This window comes from Cyprinodon variegatus, unplaced genomic scaffold (genome assembly GCF_000732505.1).
Source record: "Cyprinodon variegatus isolate N-32 unplaced genomic scaffold, C_variegatus-1.0 Scaffold92, whole genome shotgun sequence".
NCBI lineage: Eukaryota > Metazoa > Chordata > Actinopteri > Cyprinodontiformes > Cyprinodontidae > Cyprinodon > Cyprinodon variegatus.
In genome coordinates this window covers 583,837-602,143 of record NW_015150545.1, presented here as the reverse complement: position 1 = coordinate 602,143, position 18,307 = coordinate 583,837, and the positions used below count along the sequence as shown (strand labels likewise).

General features: G+C 36.1%; 1 protein-coding gene across 1 annotated transcript in view; it reads right to left on the bottom strand.

Annotated features, from left to right (window-relative positions):
• nlgn2 (neuroligin 2) overlaps positions 1-18,307 on the bottom strand; it is a 172,038-nt gene that overhangs the window by 12,983 nt on the left and 140,748 nt on the right. The window contains exon 4 of the mRNA XM_015373798.1: positions 568-753. Coding sequence (XP_015229284.1) covers positions 568-753 — 186 coding nt within the window. The remainder of the gene's footprint in view (positions 1-567; positions 754-18,307) is intronic.

Sequence of the window (18,307 nt, the reverse complement as noted above, 5' to 3'; positions counted from 1 at the left end):
CCATCCATCCATCCATCCATCCATCCATCCATCCATCCATCCATCCATCCATCCATCCATCACGATGGATTGCAAAAGATTTCAACATTTCACAATTTTTTTTCTGTTTCCTAAGTTAGGTTAATAAATATTACAAACAAAGAATGTAAATGTGGTGTTTAGTTCCCAAAATAACTACTTTTTGACACTTATTGGGTGGAGAGATAATAAAAAAGTGGAGTGGAGTGAAGAGATAATAAAAAAGATAAATTCACAGGTCCATCTCTCTCTGTAAACAGCATCCACCTCCTTGCTGCCATGTTGCTGTGTTTCACTTGAGTAAGTTATCTGCCCATACATGGTCTTTTTATAGACCGTTTTTTAATTGTTTCAGGGGCAGTGTCACAGCGCGAACAATGAGTACAACATAGGTACTGCAGCATTTTCAGAGGTACTGAAAATGTGTGGATGCACATTGATTTTGTCTCATTGTGGACAGGAGCTTGGTATATTCTGCTTTTCTGTTCAAGTAAATGCAGCTATTTTAAGAAAATGTAATCAGTGTAACATGACAGAGCTTCAATTTACCCTCAGAGTGGTGCGACAGGATTAGGAGATTAACACAGGACGCCCCTGCTCCAGATCCAAAGATTGTGATCCTCTCAGGGTCTCCGCCAAAGTGGCCGATGTTCTCGTTGAGCCAACGCAGAGCCTGAATCTGGTCCAGCAGCCCATAGTTTCCTTTAGCTGACTGATCCCCCGTGCTGAGGAAACCTGGTTATAGAGAAAGTTAAAAGATGTGAAAAGAGAGAAAAAAAAAGATAAAATGTTACTGTTATATCATGGTTTCTTTTTTATATCACTAAACATCATTTTTGTCTTTTACGATTCTTAAATGTGTAACTGTATATAAACTTTCTGGACATGGTACTTTATCTTAATTTGAATAGTTATACCTTATCATTATACATATATATTTTTTTCAGTAAAGTATTTTTGAATTTGATTTCAGTGTGTTGGATGGTTAATTTACTGCTGCAGATACACAAAACTGACACAGATGGACGGAGCCAAATATGCTGACCTTCAGTGATGTAAACTGTTCATCACCTTTATATATTTTTAAAAACATCGCATATTTCATATATTCCTAATCTTGTGCAAACAGATAAACACAAAAACATCTTCCTTATGTAGTACATATATGTGTGTCTTGTAAATTTATGTTCACTTATTAAACACAAAGCTTTCCTTTTGACACTGAAGGATAGTTTTTACTTAATCAAACCACATCAGATCCCTGTAAAAGTGCCCGACACTCTGCCAGCTAATATTTGCCTCTGATGAATACTATCAAGTGTCTTCAATTGTTCAACCAAAGACATAACTAGTTTCCACTTAGGCAGCACTTAACCGACAGTCTCTGAATGGGACCTCTAATTAGAGCCAATTAAAGACATGCATAGTGGATAGGCCTCTCATTAAGCACTGAATGTTAAACACTTATACAGTGTAAAAATCAAATACAGAACATATACAAAGAGAGTTCCCACTCGGAGAGAAAAACAAAATTATTGAAGAGCATAAATTAAAAATTGTTATATGAGGTTTTTTTTTTAACACCATCAGCCGTAAAAAGAAAGATTTGAAAATGTAAAACAGTTTTCTGAGATAAGGATGCTGGAAAAAATAAAGGATGTTAATTTTATTTTATCTGCTTCTGTGTATCAAAATAAAATATTAAAATAAGGATGTGCTTCCAAAAAACGATAAATTTGTTAGAATCTACAATGAGGAATTATCTATAAAATTACTATGTGGCGGAACTTAAATGAAATAATTGCAAGATAAGATTAAATTCACACAGACTGTCAGGCTGGGCTGAATAATCCTTTTAAAATGGCACAAAGATGTGACAATTATCATTTCAATAGTATTAATAATACATTATGTAATTGCAATATACATGTCAGTGGAGTAATACTGGCTTGTCAACTACTACAAAAAAAAAGGAAAAGGAGTCGCAGCTTTGTGACATCTAGTTATGTAAAAGGGCGCCACTGTGTGGCCAGAAATAAAATCACAACTCTGATCCAAAAATCACAAATAAAATGCCAGAAAAATGCTAATAATAATGATTAAAAAACAAAAAATAAATATATTAACAATAATCACAAGTTCAACTGGAACTGTAATAAATAAAGCAGGAAGCAAACATAAAATGGTTCTAAAAGTGCACTGTGTTTCCATAAAAATTAAAGTCAGGATTGCAGGAATATTCTGACATATTGAAGAAAGGTTTTATTTTTTTATGTCTTTAGAGTTAAAGCATTATTTTTATATTCATCACAGCTAACTGAAAACGGCTCAGAGATATGGGTCAGATGAACCTTTAAATTTAAATTCATGTATATTTGATTAGCTTACTTTGGTTTGTTAAAATCTGCATCAATAACCAGTATCTTCCTCTATCAATTAAAGCCTAAAGCACTCAAGTTTTTACTTTTTTTTTTTTGCATTGATCATCTTTCATTTTTAAAACCTAATGCCAATGTTACATTATTCAATTAACCACATACTGATGTATAGCCCTTTGCTGTTCCTCCTAAATTCATAATAAGCTGCACATTTGAATAAATTAATTAAAGGGAAGCAGGAAACTAAATGCTTGACTGTAAACAGCAAATAAATTTAACATAACAGCTATGCTAAGTAAGTCATTCATTGGGCTAATTAATCTAAAAAAGAGAAATGTCTGTATGCTAATGCAGAATAACATAATATACTGTCAGTGTTACTAAAAGTCAAGGCAATATCAGGTGGTGAGAAAGAAACCTTTTTTTTTAACCTTTTTGTGCAGCCTTATGGTGTAAAAATGTGTTGTTCTTTGGACATTAATAGTTTAACAAGAACAAATGTTGTGCTCTGTTGCTGGAGCAGCATCAGACAGAACCAGCAGCCAGGGAACACCGTCATGTCGTCTCTCCTCCACCTTCACGCTGCGTCCATCTGACAACAAATCAGTGTGCAATAGTCTCCCCTTCTATACACCACAATCTGATAAAGGGCTTGGAAAACAGAGGAGGGTTAAAGCAAAGCGATCCAAAATGAAAACCCTGCATTCTCCTATCATATTTGAAACTGTCGAGGAAAGATGGGTTAGATGGGCGAGGTAGAAGCTGGGGGAAAAAAAAAAAATGAAAGGAGACGGCGAGGAGGACAGTGGGTGTTCTGTGACTCCGGATAGAAGCGCAGCGTTTCATCTGCCTCCAAGACACCAGGGGTTGGTTCCAGCGCGCATACACACAAACAGGGATGCTGATCAAAGGCTGACACTACAAAAAAAGCCTGCATCCATTTCCCTCCGTCTTCTTCACGTTTTCAATAGCCTGATCAGATGTAATGAACACATGTGAGCACACATTATGCTAATGCATGATATAGGAAGGACTATGCACACATAAAACAGTCACGCATCATTGGAAAACTATAAAAGATGCCTATTTTTTGGACAGCATCCAAATAAATCCTGCAGTAAAGCATCTATGGAGTTTTATCCTCTTCTATTTATGCTTTTAGAACCTATATATGCAGTGGCTATGGATTTGTGCAGTCATATTTTTGATTTAGATTTTTGTGCTGTTGCAAAGATTCTAGTGCAGCCATACGTGTGAGAATGACTTAAATGTCTTGAGTGAAGGACACATTCCTAACTCTCTTCGTCCTCTGTGAATAGACCGTCGGAGGCTGAGATGAGTGCCAGATGTCTCTAGGTGAGCATGTGTGTTTGTATTCCTGGCGGTAAAGTAATTATTCTCAGTCAGAGGAGTCCAGAAAAATGATATATTTTCTACGCTGCATTCACACAGTTTTGCGAGTGCATTTGGTAAAGTTCATGTCAAGAGTTCTTTATTTCCAGAAGGCCAAACTGAATAACCCGAGAAAAGAGAAATAGGATTTGGAAGTAGGTGAAAAAAGGTGAAATGAAAAACATTCCCCTTCTCTTCATAAGGCTTAAAAATATTTTTTTTATCCCCACAAATAGCTCTTTGGCATAAATGCAGCTAACCTTGGGTGATTCGCTTTGCTCTTTCTTTTTTGTGCCCTTGTATCTCTGTAAAGTTGTTATTCCTATCGCCAGGCTGCGGTAACCAAATCATCTGTGAAATTATTTAAATTTCATGCCCTCATATTGGAAAGGACACGTCTGAATGTGTGTGTTTCAGGATATGTTTGATAGTATTGTTCCTGGGTCGATCTAGCATAACATTATTTGCTTTTTTTCCCTATTTAGTGTCCTTCGTGACTCTTGTAATGAAAACTACAGGGCTAACCCTACATCTATGCAAATTTTACTGTAGAGTATTATTGTCCAAAATCACTGCATTAAATACCAAGATTAACAGCATCCTAAAGCATTTCTAAACCTCAAACTGCTTCATTCCCAGTCAGATCAAGAACAATGTTTGATTCACTGTACTCAGAGTGACATATTGGGATTTAATGTGAATCAGGGGACCAAGAATTCAAAGCCTCTGGTCCAGAGCCAAATGTACCAGCATAGCACATGTCCCATAACACTTCAATCACAATAGGATTAGCCACTTGGATGTCTAACCACTGCTGGAAGGAATTGCACCCCTTAATGAACCTAGGGTTCAGCAGTGTTTCATGAGAGCTCCCTGTGTGCGCTCTCCAGTTCTACAACAGCTTCATGCATGGCTTGGAAGACATGGTCTACCACGGATGCTATTTGTGCTGCAGTCCTTTTGTCTCAGACTACCTGCAATGTCTGCAGGGTGCATCCTAAGACACAACATGGTCTTTCTAATGACCTTATCAAAGCAGTTCCTGTCTCCTATATCTCTTTTGCAGGTGGAGTTCAGTTTAGTTGACCTAAAAATCCTGATTCATTTTGTTTATTCTGATCGGAACTTCCTGAATTGAAATCCCAACTGCAGTTCTACCTGCATGAAGTTTGCATCTCCCTAAGTGCATTTTGGTTCCTCTCCAAAAGACACAACTTTTAATTAGTCTCCGAAATGATCTTGGGTGCAATTATGCATCTGCATGTGCTTCTGTGGAGCCCTATGATAGACCAGGATTCTCTGAATAATTTACCCTGCGTCTTGCCCAATGATCGCAGGAGACCACGCAAGACAGTGGATGAATGCATTAAACAAACATTTAACTCATCAGACTATTTCATTTTTTACTGTCCTAATATCTGGCTGTTAAACTGAACCATTTGTTGCTATAAAAACACTGATACTGATGCAAACTGCTGTCAGCTAACAGTTCTCAGCACCATTGTTTTTAATTGCAGGAATTTCTGGTCCATTTTATTTATTATATTTATAATTCATGATATTGTTTTGAATATAAGCTTGATATTAGATCATATCTACTTTATTTTTCCACTTTTTGTCTTTTTCTCTTGCACTCCATTCACATCTATACTTTTTTTCTTTTATCTCCCAGGCGAAGTTTTCCTATCCCTTTAAAAACAGAACTCAACTTAATGTTTCTACTTCATTTGCACCATTCTTCTGATCACTGCTGGACTATTGAAATGGAAATGCTCATTCTAAGCTGGATGAATCAAAATTTCTTGGTTCAATCTGGAGCTGCTGGTCTCTGTAGTCTTGATGTTGGTAAAAGAGAGCGACCACATGCACAAGCAGGTTTTCTAAACACTTCAAGATCGCCCCCCTCACACGCTTATATTTGCATGCATACATTATTATTAGGAGGTGTGACCCTGTTTTGCTAAATGTCATCCAAAGTGAGCCGTGAGGTCACAGAAGAACACCCACTGACACACATACAGGGAGAAGACGACAGCGGACAAGAAAAATGAGATCAGGCAGAGACAAAAAGAGTCACAAAGGGACAAACAGAGAGAGGAAGGGAGATTATAGATTGTCAGGTGTATGTTTTTGTGTTTCCTCGGGGAACAAGAAGAAAGCATACTATCCATTTCACTCCTCTTCTTTTAACTTGGGTCATTACAGAGTGGCAGTAAGTGTCTATCGATCAGGTTTGGCTGCACTGTGAACACTTTCACAGCCCGAAGGTGGAATACTTCAGAGCTCTGATCACACACTTGAATCATGAGCGTTTTTATGTGTGTGTGTTTATGTGTGTGTGTGCTCCCAATAGAAAATAAATCCCTTTAAAGTCTTCTTTATTCAGAATCATACATTTCTCCCGCATCCAAACTCTTTCCATCCACTCTTGTTTGTCTGTCACTTGGCTCCTCGGGTGTTACTGGCCCTGTGGGTTTCTATGAGTCAGAAGGTAATGATGGGTGAAATAGAGGAGCCATGGGCCACATCGGACATGATGTATGGTGTAAAGTCTTGGCTGTTCTTATAGGTCTTGTACAAAGCCAAATATATTGTTCCCATCGACAGCAGGTTCAGCTTAACCCCCTGTGGATATTTTGATAGCGTCAGAATCATTTTGTACATATTTGCATTTTATATCTCCAGGGTGAAGTGCAGAACAGCTTGGGATCACATTTTGTTGTGCTTACGTACCATGTCTAAAAGCTAACAAACATGTCAACAGTTTCCTTCAATGAATACTGTACAAAAGTGACAACCATGAGGACAGGACTCTGTTGCCAAATAGGTTTGCCTGCCGGAAACATTTTAAGAACAGTAAGACCCTCGTAGAATTTGACAGCAACCATCTATTATGTAAACAAACCATCATTCCCCAATTTCAAGCAGCATGTCTGGAAAATTACATACTTTACAGAGCCATATTGCATGTGACCTTACAGTGGGGAAGTAAAACATGTTCTTAAATCTTTTTAAATTTATCTAAATGATGTAGTTCTTTTGTTTTGTGATATGCTACAAATTCTAAGTTAATTTGGTCAAGTCTTGTATTAAGTGTCCGTTAGAACTGTATTGCCTAGACTACAGGATTAGACAAATCCCTGCTCTAATCACTTTCATGCCCAAAAGTGCATAAAGCTCAACAGCTTGACAGGCAGCCTTCCTCTACAAACATTTGTAAAAGACTGGGTATTTGAAAAAATGTGAGTGAGGATGCTGCCCTGGCAAAAGGTCCAGATATTAAATGTGTTGTGCCACACAGGCATGAGCTAAATATAATTATGGAATGGAATGTGAAGCTGTACGAGATATAACCCTTTTTAGGACTTCCTCAAGAGAGGAGCATCATTGGAGCTGTTCTGGGTCCTGAATAAAAACTATTTTCCCAAGACACACGATAACTAGCATGTTAAATCTCTGACTTGCTGGCAGGCTAAACACTTTCCTCCAAGGTATAGGTCTGCTTCCTACACAGCAAATGACTACAGTACATGCCAGAGATACAAACTTTTTACATCTTTCTTTTGTCTGCGTATAAATGGAAAGATTTGAACCAGATACCCAGCAGAGAGTGAGTGAAAGCAAACTTTTCTTGCACTTAAAGAGCCGAGGGCTGCATAGAAGCCACCTGCAGAGGTGGGTTTCCCCTGGCAACTAGAGCAAGTGAGCCGTCTCCCAACATGCCAACACTTATCAAGCTACATTGCCCACAAAATTGTGGGAACAATTCCAGGATGTCAGATTCCTCTTTCAACATCACTGCCTACCTGTATACTGTACAAAGCAAGATCCGAAAAGACATGGATGATAAATTAAGCGTGAAATTAAGCGTGGAATTTATCCGAAAGGTCAAACTCTGGTTGACCTTTTGGATAAATTATAGAGGAAACAGTGACCAAAGTCCCCTTGTCCAACATCAGAGTCTGGACTTACGAATGCTCCTTTTGGTCTAAGAAAAAAAAAAATCCAATAATCACATTTCTAAGCCTTGTGAAAAGCCTTAGAAGGGTCCAAGCAGCTATAGCCACAAGGGGTGACCTTACATCATATTAAAGCCTTTGGATTAAAGCTTGTTACATATTCTGCAAAAACCTGAAGAGTTTGTCCTCGTCCTTATGGTGGAAAAAACAAAGGTTATTTTTGCTTTCAAGTATTCCTACTTTGCAAGAATCTCAGCAGCAAAACTCTGCTGTAGCTTTAATAACAAAAGCATAATAAAACCTAACGGCAACACAATCACTTAGTAGATGAATTATAGGAATAGTCATATTTTTTTTCATATATTTTCCTCACTTTCTCTGCCTCTGTAAGGATTTGCATACCAGAAAAATCAAGAATGGGCTAAATGTCCAACCTACCCAGCAATACTTATTGAAATCCTGACCAATCTGACAGCTGCTCTTGGGCCACTCTATAAAGCTTTGAGCACAATGCTAATTCTGACATTTTTAATTAAAAAAGCTTCCTGGATGGGAAGTGAAATGTCTTCAAACTTGGAAACAAAGTCCAGTGGATTGTTTTTTAACGTTTTTATAATGACTTTGACCAGGATGACTTAGAATCTTCCCCAGCATATTCTTGGATATGCTGTGAGAAGAAAAAAAAAAGGTCGAACCAGGAGTTGTGTTGAGAAGAAGAAGTAAGAACCCCCGAGAGGGGCCCCGAAATCTGTTTGAAGAGTTACAAGCAAAAATTTATTTTACCAAAATGGAGCAAATCTTGAGGAGACATTGTGAGCAGCTAGTGTCTTTAACCTCAAGACAATTAATGGTCATATTTTCAGGACAATTATCCTCAGCTAAATATTTCGACATTTTCTCTTGTGTTTTTTATGCCTCAAGTTCAGCACTTTACTATAACTTTTGAAGTGCTTTATAAATAAATGATGGCAAATTATGATAAATATGCAGTACATTAACGCATCTGATTAATTTGGTAACCCTACAGTGTTTTCTTTCTCTTTACTTTGGGCGACAAAACAGCTCTGTGAGTTGCATCAGAACCAACCTCACAATGTTCAAAATCTACAAGCTGTCATTTATCTGAGAGATTTAATGGCGAACAAGACAGCAGATGTTCTAACTAATTTGTTGGCTTTTATAACCTGTTTGGTGTTGCAGCCATGTTGGATTTTGAGGTTGGGATCAGTGACAAATGTCAGACTCTTTAAGCTGGAATGCGGACATCAGAGGGTATTAGAGTTGACCTTTCTACAGTAATTTGCAACTGATACCCCTTTCTCACTGGTCATAAAACCTGGTTAAACCTGAGAACCATCTGCATTTAGTGGCAGTGGGAACACTATACTGACGCATGTCTGGTCGGGTCAAACGACTCGGCAAGCAACCCGCATAAAAATCACCTCTGCTCTGATCGGCACACCTTGGGAACACCAGACCAGAGTTGAAATGCTGAAGTAAGAGATGACTTTAGGCGCAACATACGTACGTCACAAAAACATGCCGGTCACGTGTTAAATAACAAGCCCAAACAACTCTGCTTGTAATTGAGAAATATGGCACAGTACTGATAAGATAAAGAGATTTGTGAACTCCTGATGATCTGCGGAGAAGAGGAGATTTGTCGCCAGGTTTCCGGCACCGTTTGATACGCTCTGGCTCCCGTCCATGTTGCTCTCCATTATTTACTTCCCTCATTTCTGTCGCACTGTCGACATGCCGTCATCAGACACGCAGTGGTGTTGGACAGTGGCCACTTAGCTTGCCAGCAGTTAGACCCGGCTAGATTGTTAGCGGATCAACCCGGTTCTGAAAAATCGAGGTTTTCAGTGTGAAAGTTGCTTTAGAGTTACCAACCCTCACCTGGTCATGTGGCAAAAATCATATCCAAATGTTTAAATGATCTTATCCATTTAGAAATGTATTAGGTGCCAGAACATATACTGCATGAAAGTCAAATTCAAGTTACATAAAGTCATTGAACATAGTCCTGCTTTAGAGTTAACGCTTCACTTTAGCCCTTTGGGAGAATGATTAAAACATTATTAAAATCAAAGATGCTTTGATATGAAATTTGATCTATAAAATATGAGTCAGGCTTCAAAACCAACTCACACTTAACATAATTGAACTTCAGCACACTTTTAATCATTTACTAGTAAACAGCAATCCTCAGTTGACTGATTGTCAGAAAGATGCAAATGGGGGAATTGGTTTAAAAATTCCAGTTTTCAAAAACCTGATCCTATTTAGAGCATCATCTGTGTCCTTCTATGGACACTTTATACAGATGTTTTTACATTCCTAGACATACATTCCTAACACTCGCAAACTAGTACAGGTTGCTATAATGATGCAATGCTGCAAGGCAGGGATGGATGGAAAATTAAGCAGTTGGTAAGAAAAAACAGAAGGAAAGAAACAAGAACTAATGAATTCCCAAACTGCATCTTCTGCCAGCAGCAGCAACAGCTGTGCAGCTCCTAAGATTTAAAACACAAAACAAACAAGCAGCTAAAATAAATGAGTAAACACTCATTGTGAGTCTTCTGGGTTTTGTAAACCTGCGTGCGTGTGCACAGTCAAGCATCTTTTTGTACCCATGTGCATACAAACCTTTTATTATCAACTTTGTGTAAAAGTTCTGCTGCATGTTTATGAGAGTAGGTTTTAACACGTGCATGCATTGCTGTAGTTTACCTCCAAATATGCATTATTGTGCATTTTACTGCTGGAAGTTGAGTAGATGTGGGTGAGTCTCTGGAGCTAAAAGGGACGTTTTTTTCACTACTAGCTGGCATCGTTCTCATATCAAACCAAGCCCACGCTGGGTTGACCTAGATACCGCAGCTCCGTCAACATGTAGCCCTCACTTTGCATGGCAATGTTTGCAGCCAGCATGGTTTCAGTTTGGTTGGCTCAGCTTTGTTTTCTTTTATTTCGGTCGGCACAGTTGGGGCTTTTCTGGCATTACTTTTTGGGCCATTTGTTATTGTTCATAGCATTTCCAAGCTATTTTCTTACAAGTGCAAAACAAAATAGTGATTAAGGAGTACAGCTCAGAGGCTTTTCTTTCTTTCTTCCTGTTTCCCCTGCAATGTGAGTCTGGTTGTAGTTGATTTAAAAAAGAAATCAAAACAGGAAAAATACAGATGGTGTAATTAAAGAAAGAAGGATGCCAAATTATTTCCATATTTCTGTTAAAAAAAATTACAGCCAGATAAGAAGTCAAAATATTAAGTCAAACAAATGGTTTTTAATATAAGATTTTACCCTTTTTTGTGTTACAGGGAGCTTCTCTACAAACTGTTTTACAGTTAAAAGAGCTTTTTTGAATGAATGAATGCAGAATTCAAAACAAATCATGAAATACGTATATGGATCAAAACAAATATTTATGAAGTCAAACGATGCATTGAAATCTTTTAAATATTTGCTTTTTAACCACTTCTGTTTAGGTGGAAAGTAAAATTGTTCTTTGATGAAATTCTGCTTGAGAATGAGGTGTAAAGTATTGCAGTCACACCATCTGGGTTTGTCATCATTTTAAAATAGATTTGTGCCACAAATGCCGACAGATGATAACTTCACACTGCAATTAACTACAAGTTAACACTTACAAATATACACTTTTGTTGCCTTAAAACAAATCAAATTATAGCACCATAAATACAGTAAATTTCCCCAAACCTATTTCAACAGTAAAGGAAATTTATTGTATCTTTTGACCCAGTAATTATTTTATTATATATTAATTATTATTCTACATTAATATCTATTTTAATACAGATGTATTTGTCACTTAATTTTGCAGTCCTGGTCATCATATTGTTGGGGTACTCTTTAGGACATACCGGTAAAACCTAAACTCTAAGCACTTAACAAATATCTGATGTTTGTATTTGTATAACACCAATTCACAACAGATGTTATCTCAAGACACTTTACAGAGACATTTGAATCATATCTTACAGTCAGATTGCTGAAGAACATTTTCTGTCAGGAAAACCAGCTAACTGCATCAAGTTATTGACTGGCAGGACATGCTCCTTCTAGATGAACACCATAGTCTTTGCTCTGCAATTACTAAATTGTACATCGCTGCATAGAACTAAGGTAATTCTAATTCTATTTTAATTATTATTATTATTGTTAATATTATTATTTATCACAGCAAAGCAATTAAAAAACAAAAAGGTGCTATCCAAATAAACAGACTTTAAATTACTGCCTTCTGGTTAAATAGAACCACGACTTTATTATGCATACAATGTTTTTTGTGTAAAGATTTTGTATACTCTAAATGTTGTATCCCCCTTGTTTAACCAAAAAGGGGGAATTTTAGAATTAAAGGTTCATAATGTGTTATTTCTGATTGTATTTTGTTGCCTTTTGCAAACAGTTCATTTAACTTTGCACTAAAGTATTTCAACTTGAGTAATGACATAGAACATTTACTTTCACACTTTTTGGCAGCCCTGACACAAAAAAAAAAGCATACATTTATGTATACCTCTTTAAAAAGACTTAGTTTAACAAGAAAAGTTGCACATAAAATTCTTCGTGCCTTTTTGTACAATCATAGGGTTATTGCATTGGTCATTGCATATGTGTCTTCCCTTTCTGTGTCAGCTAGAGCAGCATTCCAATGCCCAAGGCGAAGATGACCTATGATGACCTTTGGGGTTCTGTTATTACATTATTTGGCAATTATCTGGTCTGGGGGGGAGATTTTGCAGCAATACAACATTGGATCAGGATCCGACACTTCTTGGGAGGGTGTGGAACTTTGTGCTAACATCACAACCATTTTTCCATTTCTTCAGCTAAGGTTTGAAGGCAGGCCGGTAAATGATCCTCTTTGATTTGCATTTTTATCAATGATTTTTGTTAAACATGAGCTAAATAAATTCTGTAAATACCTAAAGATATTTTTACCCAACCTGTGAGAAACATTCCCTCTTGAATAAAAGAACCAGCAGATCACATTAAAAGTAATTTGAGTTAAAAATGAGGCCAGCCACAATCGTAGATACATCTATTGACCATTTATTAATATATTTACGGGCATACATTTATGGTCTTAAACGTCTGTGTTTAGGCAAGAGGATAACTCTATAGTATGTTACTGTTTGTAGTTAAATATAAATTGTTAAAATCATACATTGTAACCTAGGAAAAATATATTTTTTAATAATATAAAATAATGAATAAATTGGGATAAATGTAAAGTTTAAAAAAAGACAAACAAATGCAAAGGTGATATAGTGTTTAAAGATTTAGAATCTGTTGCTAAACCTGGATTAGAGTGAACAGAGGTTCCTAAAGTTTTCTCTTCATTTCAGTGAATGTTTGACCAAACAGATGGCTCCATATCAGATCCTTTGGAAGTGTTTTAAATTACGTTTTCGCTGCTAACCTTTATTTCAACTCAAAGCTTAGACTCGCCGTGGGACTGGCAGTACTGTGAGCTCCTGTGCTGCCTCAGCTGAAGCCTCTCTCTCACACACCGTCACGCATGTGCGCTCACACGACATTCCTGTCAATCACACGGAGAGCGACACTGAGGTGACTGATGTTTTCCTCCTCCGTGAAGGTGTAATTGAAATATGCAAATAACACGATAAAAGGCGTCTCAGTCAAATGTTGACTGTGGCTCTGCTGTCAAACACCTTCAGTACCACCGGGTTATTGTCAGATAAGGACAATCCAAATTTAAAGATTGTCTGACATGAGACAAAGGGAAAGCTGAGATTTATCTGCAGCATATAAAGAAACCAGTCTGACTCCTACATCATGGAGGAGAACAGCTTCTCAAATCAGTCTCAACAACGTTTTCATCCGACACACATTCACCCAACTGCTTCTATGCAAGTATTTTGACCTTCCTCTTCCATGCGGTTTGGATAAATACTGTACTTTAGATAAATAAACCTCTTGAGAAAATGGTAAACAAATGGTTTTACTGTGTTTTTGTATGTTTGTCTTGCTTTCAAATAAACACAAAGACAAGCACGACAGCGATAGATTGACTAACGACAGAGTGTTCATGCTGTCAGCTCTTTCAGAAAACTTTTAACCAATTATAAGAAATGTTTTCTTTACAATTTGAGTTTAGAAGCAAAAAATTTGAAGCCACTGAAAAATGTTAATCATGTTCTATGTAAGGTAATTTACAATCAGTAATAAATATGCTTTTAGAATATCTTCTCTGTGGAGCAGGAGAGATATGCAGATGTTAGGGACAAAGAAACATTTTCAAACATTAAAATGGAAATAATAAAATCCACCAAAAAAATAGTAATTTTTGGTAATTAGCAAATGCCTAATACATAACCTTCAATAACATAAAATTAAAGCATTAAAATTTGCAATTTACAAATAAGAAAATTAAATAATAACATATTCATTGTATGATCTGCTGAAGTGCAAAGTGCCTTGAGATGACATTTGTTGTGAATTGATGCTATATAAATCAACTGAATGAATTGAATTTGTTTTGAAAAACAGGGTCTTAATTCTCAGTTTTCAACACAGCATTGATTCGAATATTATTTTTTTATTGTCTGTTCTTAAAAGATTTTTTTTCTTGCTTATGTTTTAAATGTTTCGTATTTTATATGCCAGGAATTTGTTGCAGACCTGGTTGCATTACAGTGTTTTATAAATAAGGTATTAAAAGCAGTAGCAAAGATGATCATAGGTTTTTGGACTTTTGTATTTTTTTCTACTTGTTTTACTCACTATGTTCAGATACTTTGCCTTGTTAACACACCTAACTTTGATCTTTGGTATTGACACAAACATAAAGTGGATCTTAAATTTAAGGAATAAGAGAGTCTTTGTATGAACAAAATAACTTGGTATAGAAATAATATCAAATAGCATTTTTAAGCCTTGGATTTACCAGCTAAGCATCTCAAAGAAACATCCAATAATACATTTCATTCATACATTTCATTTCAAAGACACAATCATTTCAAATTTCTCTATAAAGATTTAAGTAGACTAATTTGGTTTACATATATAATGTCAAATTGCAACATTTCATCTTTTGAGAGGTTAAAAATCTACAAAACCAGATTAATGACTAGTTAAAATGCTCCAAATTGTAGATAAATTAATTTAATTTGATACAATGTGATTAGGCATTTAAGTCAGTAGGTCATACAGTCCCAGGTAGTAACCACCTATTAATTATACTTAACTCACTGCAGTGATTACCTAACTGTCATTTTAAAAGTAAGAAACCTTCATCAGAAAGAAGGTCGCCGCGTCCCTTCAGTCTGATAAGAAGAAAGTATTAGTAGTGCTGCAAGGTTGGTGATTCCCAGAGAGATATTTGCTGATCGTTTTTAGCTGTTAGCTACAATAGATCAAGAAGTGAAGGATGAGGCATCCCTGGGGTCGTGCATCCAGGTTTCTTTCTTTTATTCTATACTTTTAAGAAATGACCTTTGAAAAGTTTTTTGCTAGATTTATTTTTAAGCCTGCCACTGTATTTGTCCTCCACTTGCCCTAGTTGTGTATTGTAGTCATTCAACTGGAAATAAGTTAAAGAAATTAGAAATGAGACCAATAGAACCACAACTAATACCTGTTGAAAACACTTTGCATCATATCCTCTGAAAACCTCCATCATGACCAGTTATATAAAAATTTGTATCAGTAACGCGCTTGTCTAATAGTATGTAAAGGAATGTTCTAACTCAGGCTATGTTCACACTGCACCTTAATGCTCAATTCCTACTTTTTGTGAAATCCGATTTTTTTTTTTGCGTTCGCGTTCACATTTCCAAATATATGCGACTTGTATGTGATCTCCTGTGTGAACTGTAGTCATAAAACGCAAGTGTCCCGCATACGCAGAAGAGGACGCAATGTCATCAGGACAGTGAGCTCTGTGTTTACGAAAGTAAACATGGATGGTAGTGCCGGAGTGCATCTAGTGATTTATACCAACCATAAAACACAATCTTTTTAGGATGGTTAAACATAAATACGGCTCTCTGCATGATCATCTGCCAAAGTTGTAGTTTTTCTTGCCGCTTCTTCATAGCCAGACCCAGAATAGTGACCTTTGTCGAGTATTAATGGCGTTCAGGTCGGATTGATGCGACCTGGTCGTTCAGACACATTTGAAAAGATCAAATTCATATCGGATTCAGGACCTCATAGCTAAGTGGACTGGGTCGCATTGGAAAAAATCGGCTCTGTGTTGCTCAGACAGCCATGAAAAAGATCAGATCCAAGTCGCAAATGGGCCAAAAAAAAAAATCGGATTTGGGTCACTTCCGGCTGCAGTGTGAACGTAGCCTCACTGTATCCAATCAGCAAATACCAGGGTGCCCATCACACTGACAGGAGCACCAACAGCAGAACTGACCAAAAAGCGAAAGGCTATGTACCTACTATTATTTCTGAATGCAATAAAAAGCAAACATATGAATGTGCCAGAGGCTGTTGTCAGAGGTGCTGTTTTCTACCGTCACACTGTGCAGAAAAATCATAAAATACTGCTTCTATAAGAAAAATCAGACAGGCTGTTTGTAAATCTCATGATCTGTGTCTGTGCCCATCATGATGCACATTGATCGACACATGTAGGTAAATCTGCTTTAAGGAAAATGTCTGTGCATCAGCGGCCTTAAAGGACTTGCAGCTGTGATCGTGAGAAACAGTGGTACTTCAAAGCAGTAACAGAGGGGATAAGGATAAACTTTAAAACAAATACATAACTATACCTCCGTGTCACAAATAGGGGGGGAAAAAATTAAATTAGTTACATAAAAATTTCTAAATTAATATTGTACAATCAGATACGTACATTTAAATGTAAAAAAGTTAGACATCTAAAAGGTTTGCGTCATACTGTAAGATGCTGTAGAAAAACAAAACATAACAAAAAATCAAAAAAACATGCTGCCTTAAGCCTCTGGGTCTAAATAAATATAGTTATTTTAAAGTCATTATGAAAATGCATCACAGGTATAATGAAGCATGTGGCAGCCGTTTAAATAATTTAACTCTTCCTGTCTGAAATTACACTGTCTCAAGTGTCAGACTCTGAGTTATGAGTGCATGTATGTAACACTTAGTGTGTGTGTGCCTATTTTTAAAAGTAGGAGTTAGATATTCATCATTTGAGTGTGTATTTTCTATCTAGGAATAAAAATCTCATTTTTCAGAGAAGTCCTCATGCTTTTTTAGTATTTGTGCAAACATTATGAAATGGCGTGAAGTTTGCTTGTAAAATGTCCCCGCGGCTTCTTCCAGCGCTTGTTTTCTATTTGTTTAAATGATCCTGGTGATATAAAGACAGCAAAGTCATCTCTGCAAGCATGCTGGCTGTCATAAGAGGCTCAGCTCATCAGACAAAGACAGACAAATGGGTACGAAATGAATTCAGCAGGGATCCATCACAGAGAAGGCAATGTCGCAGGAAAAAAAAAAACAAAAACAAAAAAACACCTGTCAGTCTGTAAAGCACTGTGCACCTGATATTAAAGCAGCAATCCATAACTATTTTACTGTAAATTGCTGCAGCTGTCCTTCTGTTTTGTCCAATTTAGTCCTTGTTCTTATCTTAAACATCCTGCCAGTCACTAACTTAATTAATGCCTTCCATATTGACTGATTTTCTCTCATTTCTTTAGTCTTCCACTTATTTTTATTTATAAGCATATTTGCATGTACACTAGTAATATTCAATTAATCACTGTTTAGTTAATCCCTTTAATCATTTAATTATGTTCTTAATTTTTTATTTTGATACAGAATTACATCGAAAATTGTCTTTACTGCAATTACTTATTATTTATTCGAACAATTATATTCTTATTCCCTTCATTACTAAAATGCTACATATTTAGATATAGATTTTGCTGCTTGTCTCCTTAATAACTGAGTTACACAGGTGCTAATGTAATAAATTTTAATTCGATTTTTATACTTCTATAGTTAATTTTGCCTTATTTTTGATCATTTATCAGTTAAATACATAGTTACTGTTCCTTTAAATAATTATCCTTCAATGGACTTTACATATTTACCTATTCAGTTAAATAGTTGGTTAAATATTTACTTATTTATACTTTATTCTGATTTATTTACTCTTCATAAATGTATTTTTAATACCTGCTTATTCAATATTACTCTTTAATTTGAATAAAATGGATTTTATTAACTATATGAACTCATTATGTAGTTAGAGATTCACTTACCTTCATACTTTAAAAAAATGCCATACTAAAGGGTATTTAGCTTCTACTTTTTATCATCTTATTTTCTTACTTAAATATTTAGATGATTAATGTTTTCTTTACTCGATTGATATTTATTTATTTTTCTACTTAAGTAGTTATTTATCAACTTGTTGATTTGGGTCCTAAAATGTAGATTTATTACAAAAAATAAGAAAAAATCCTCCTTTTTCGATCCAATCCGATACCAGGGATAAGAGTATTGGCCGATATCAGATACCAATCCAATTCAACAGTTGAATGAATGAACTATATATCT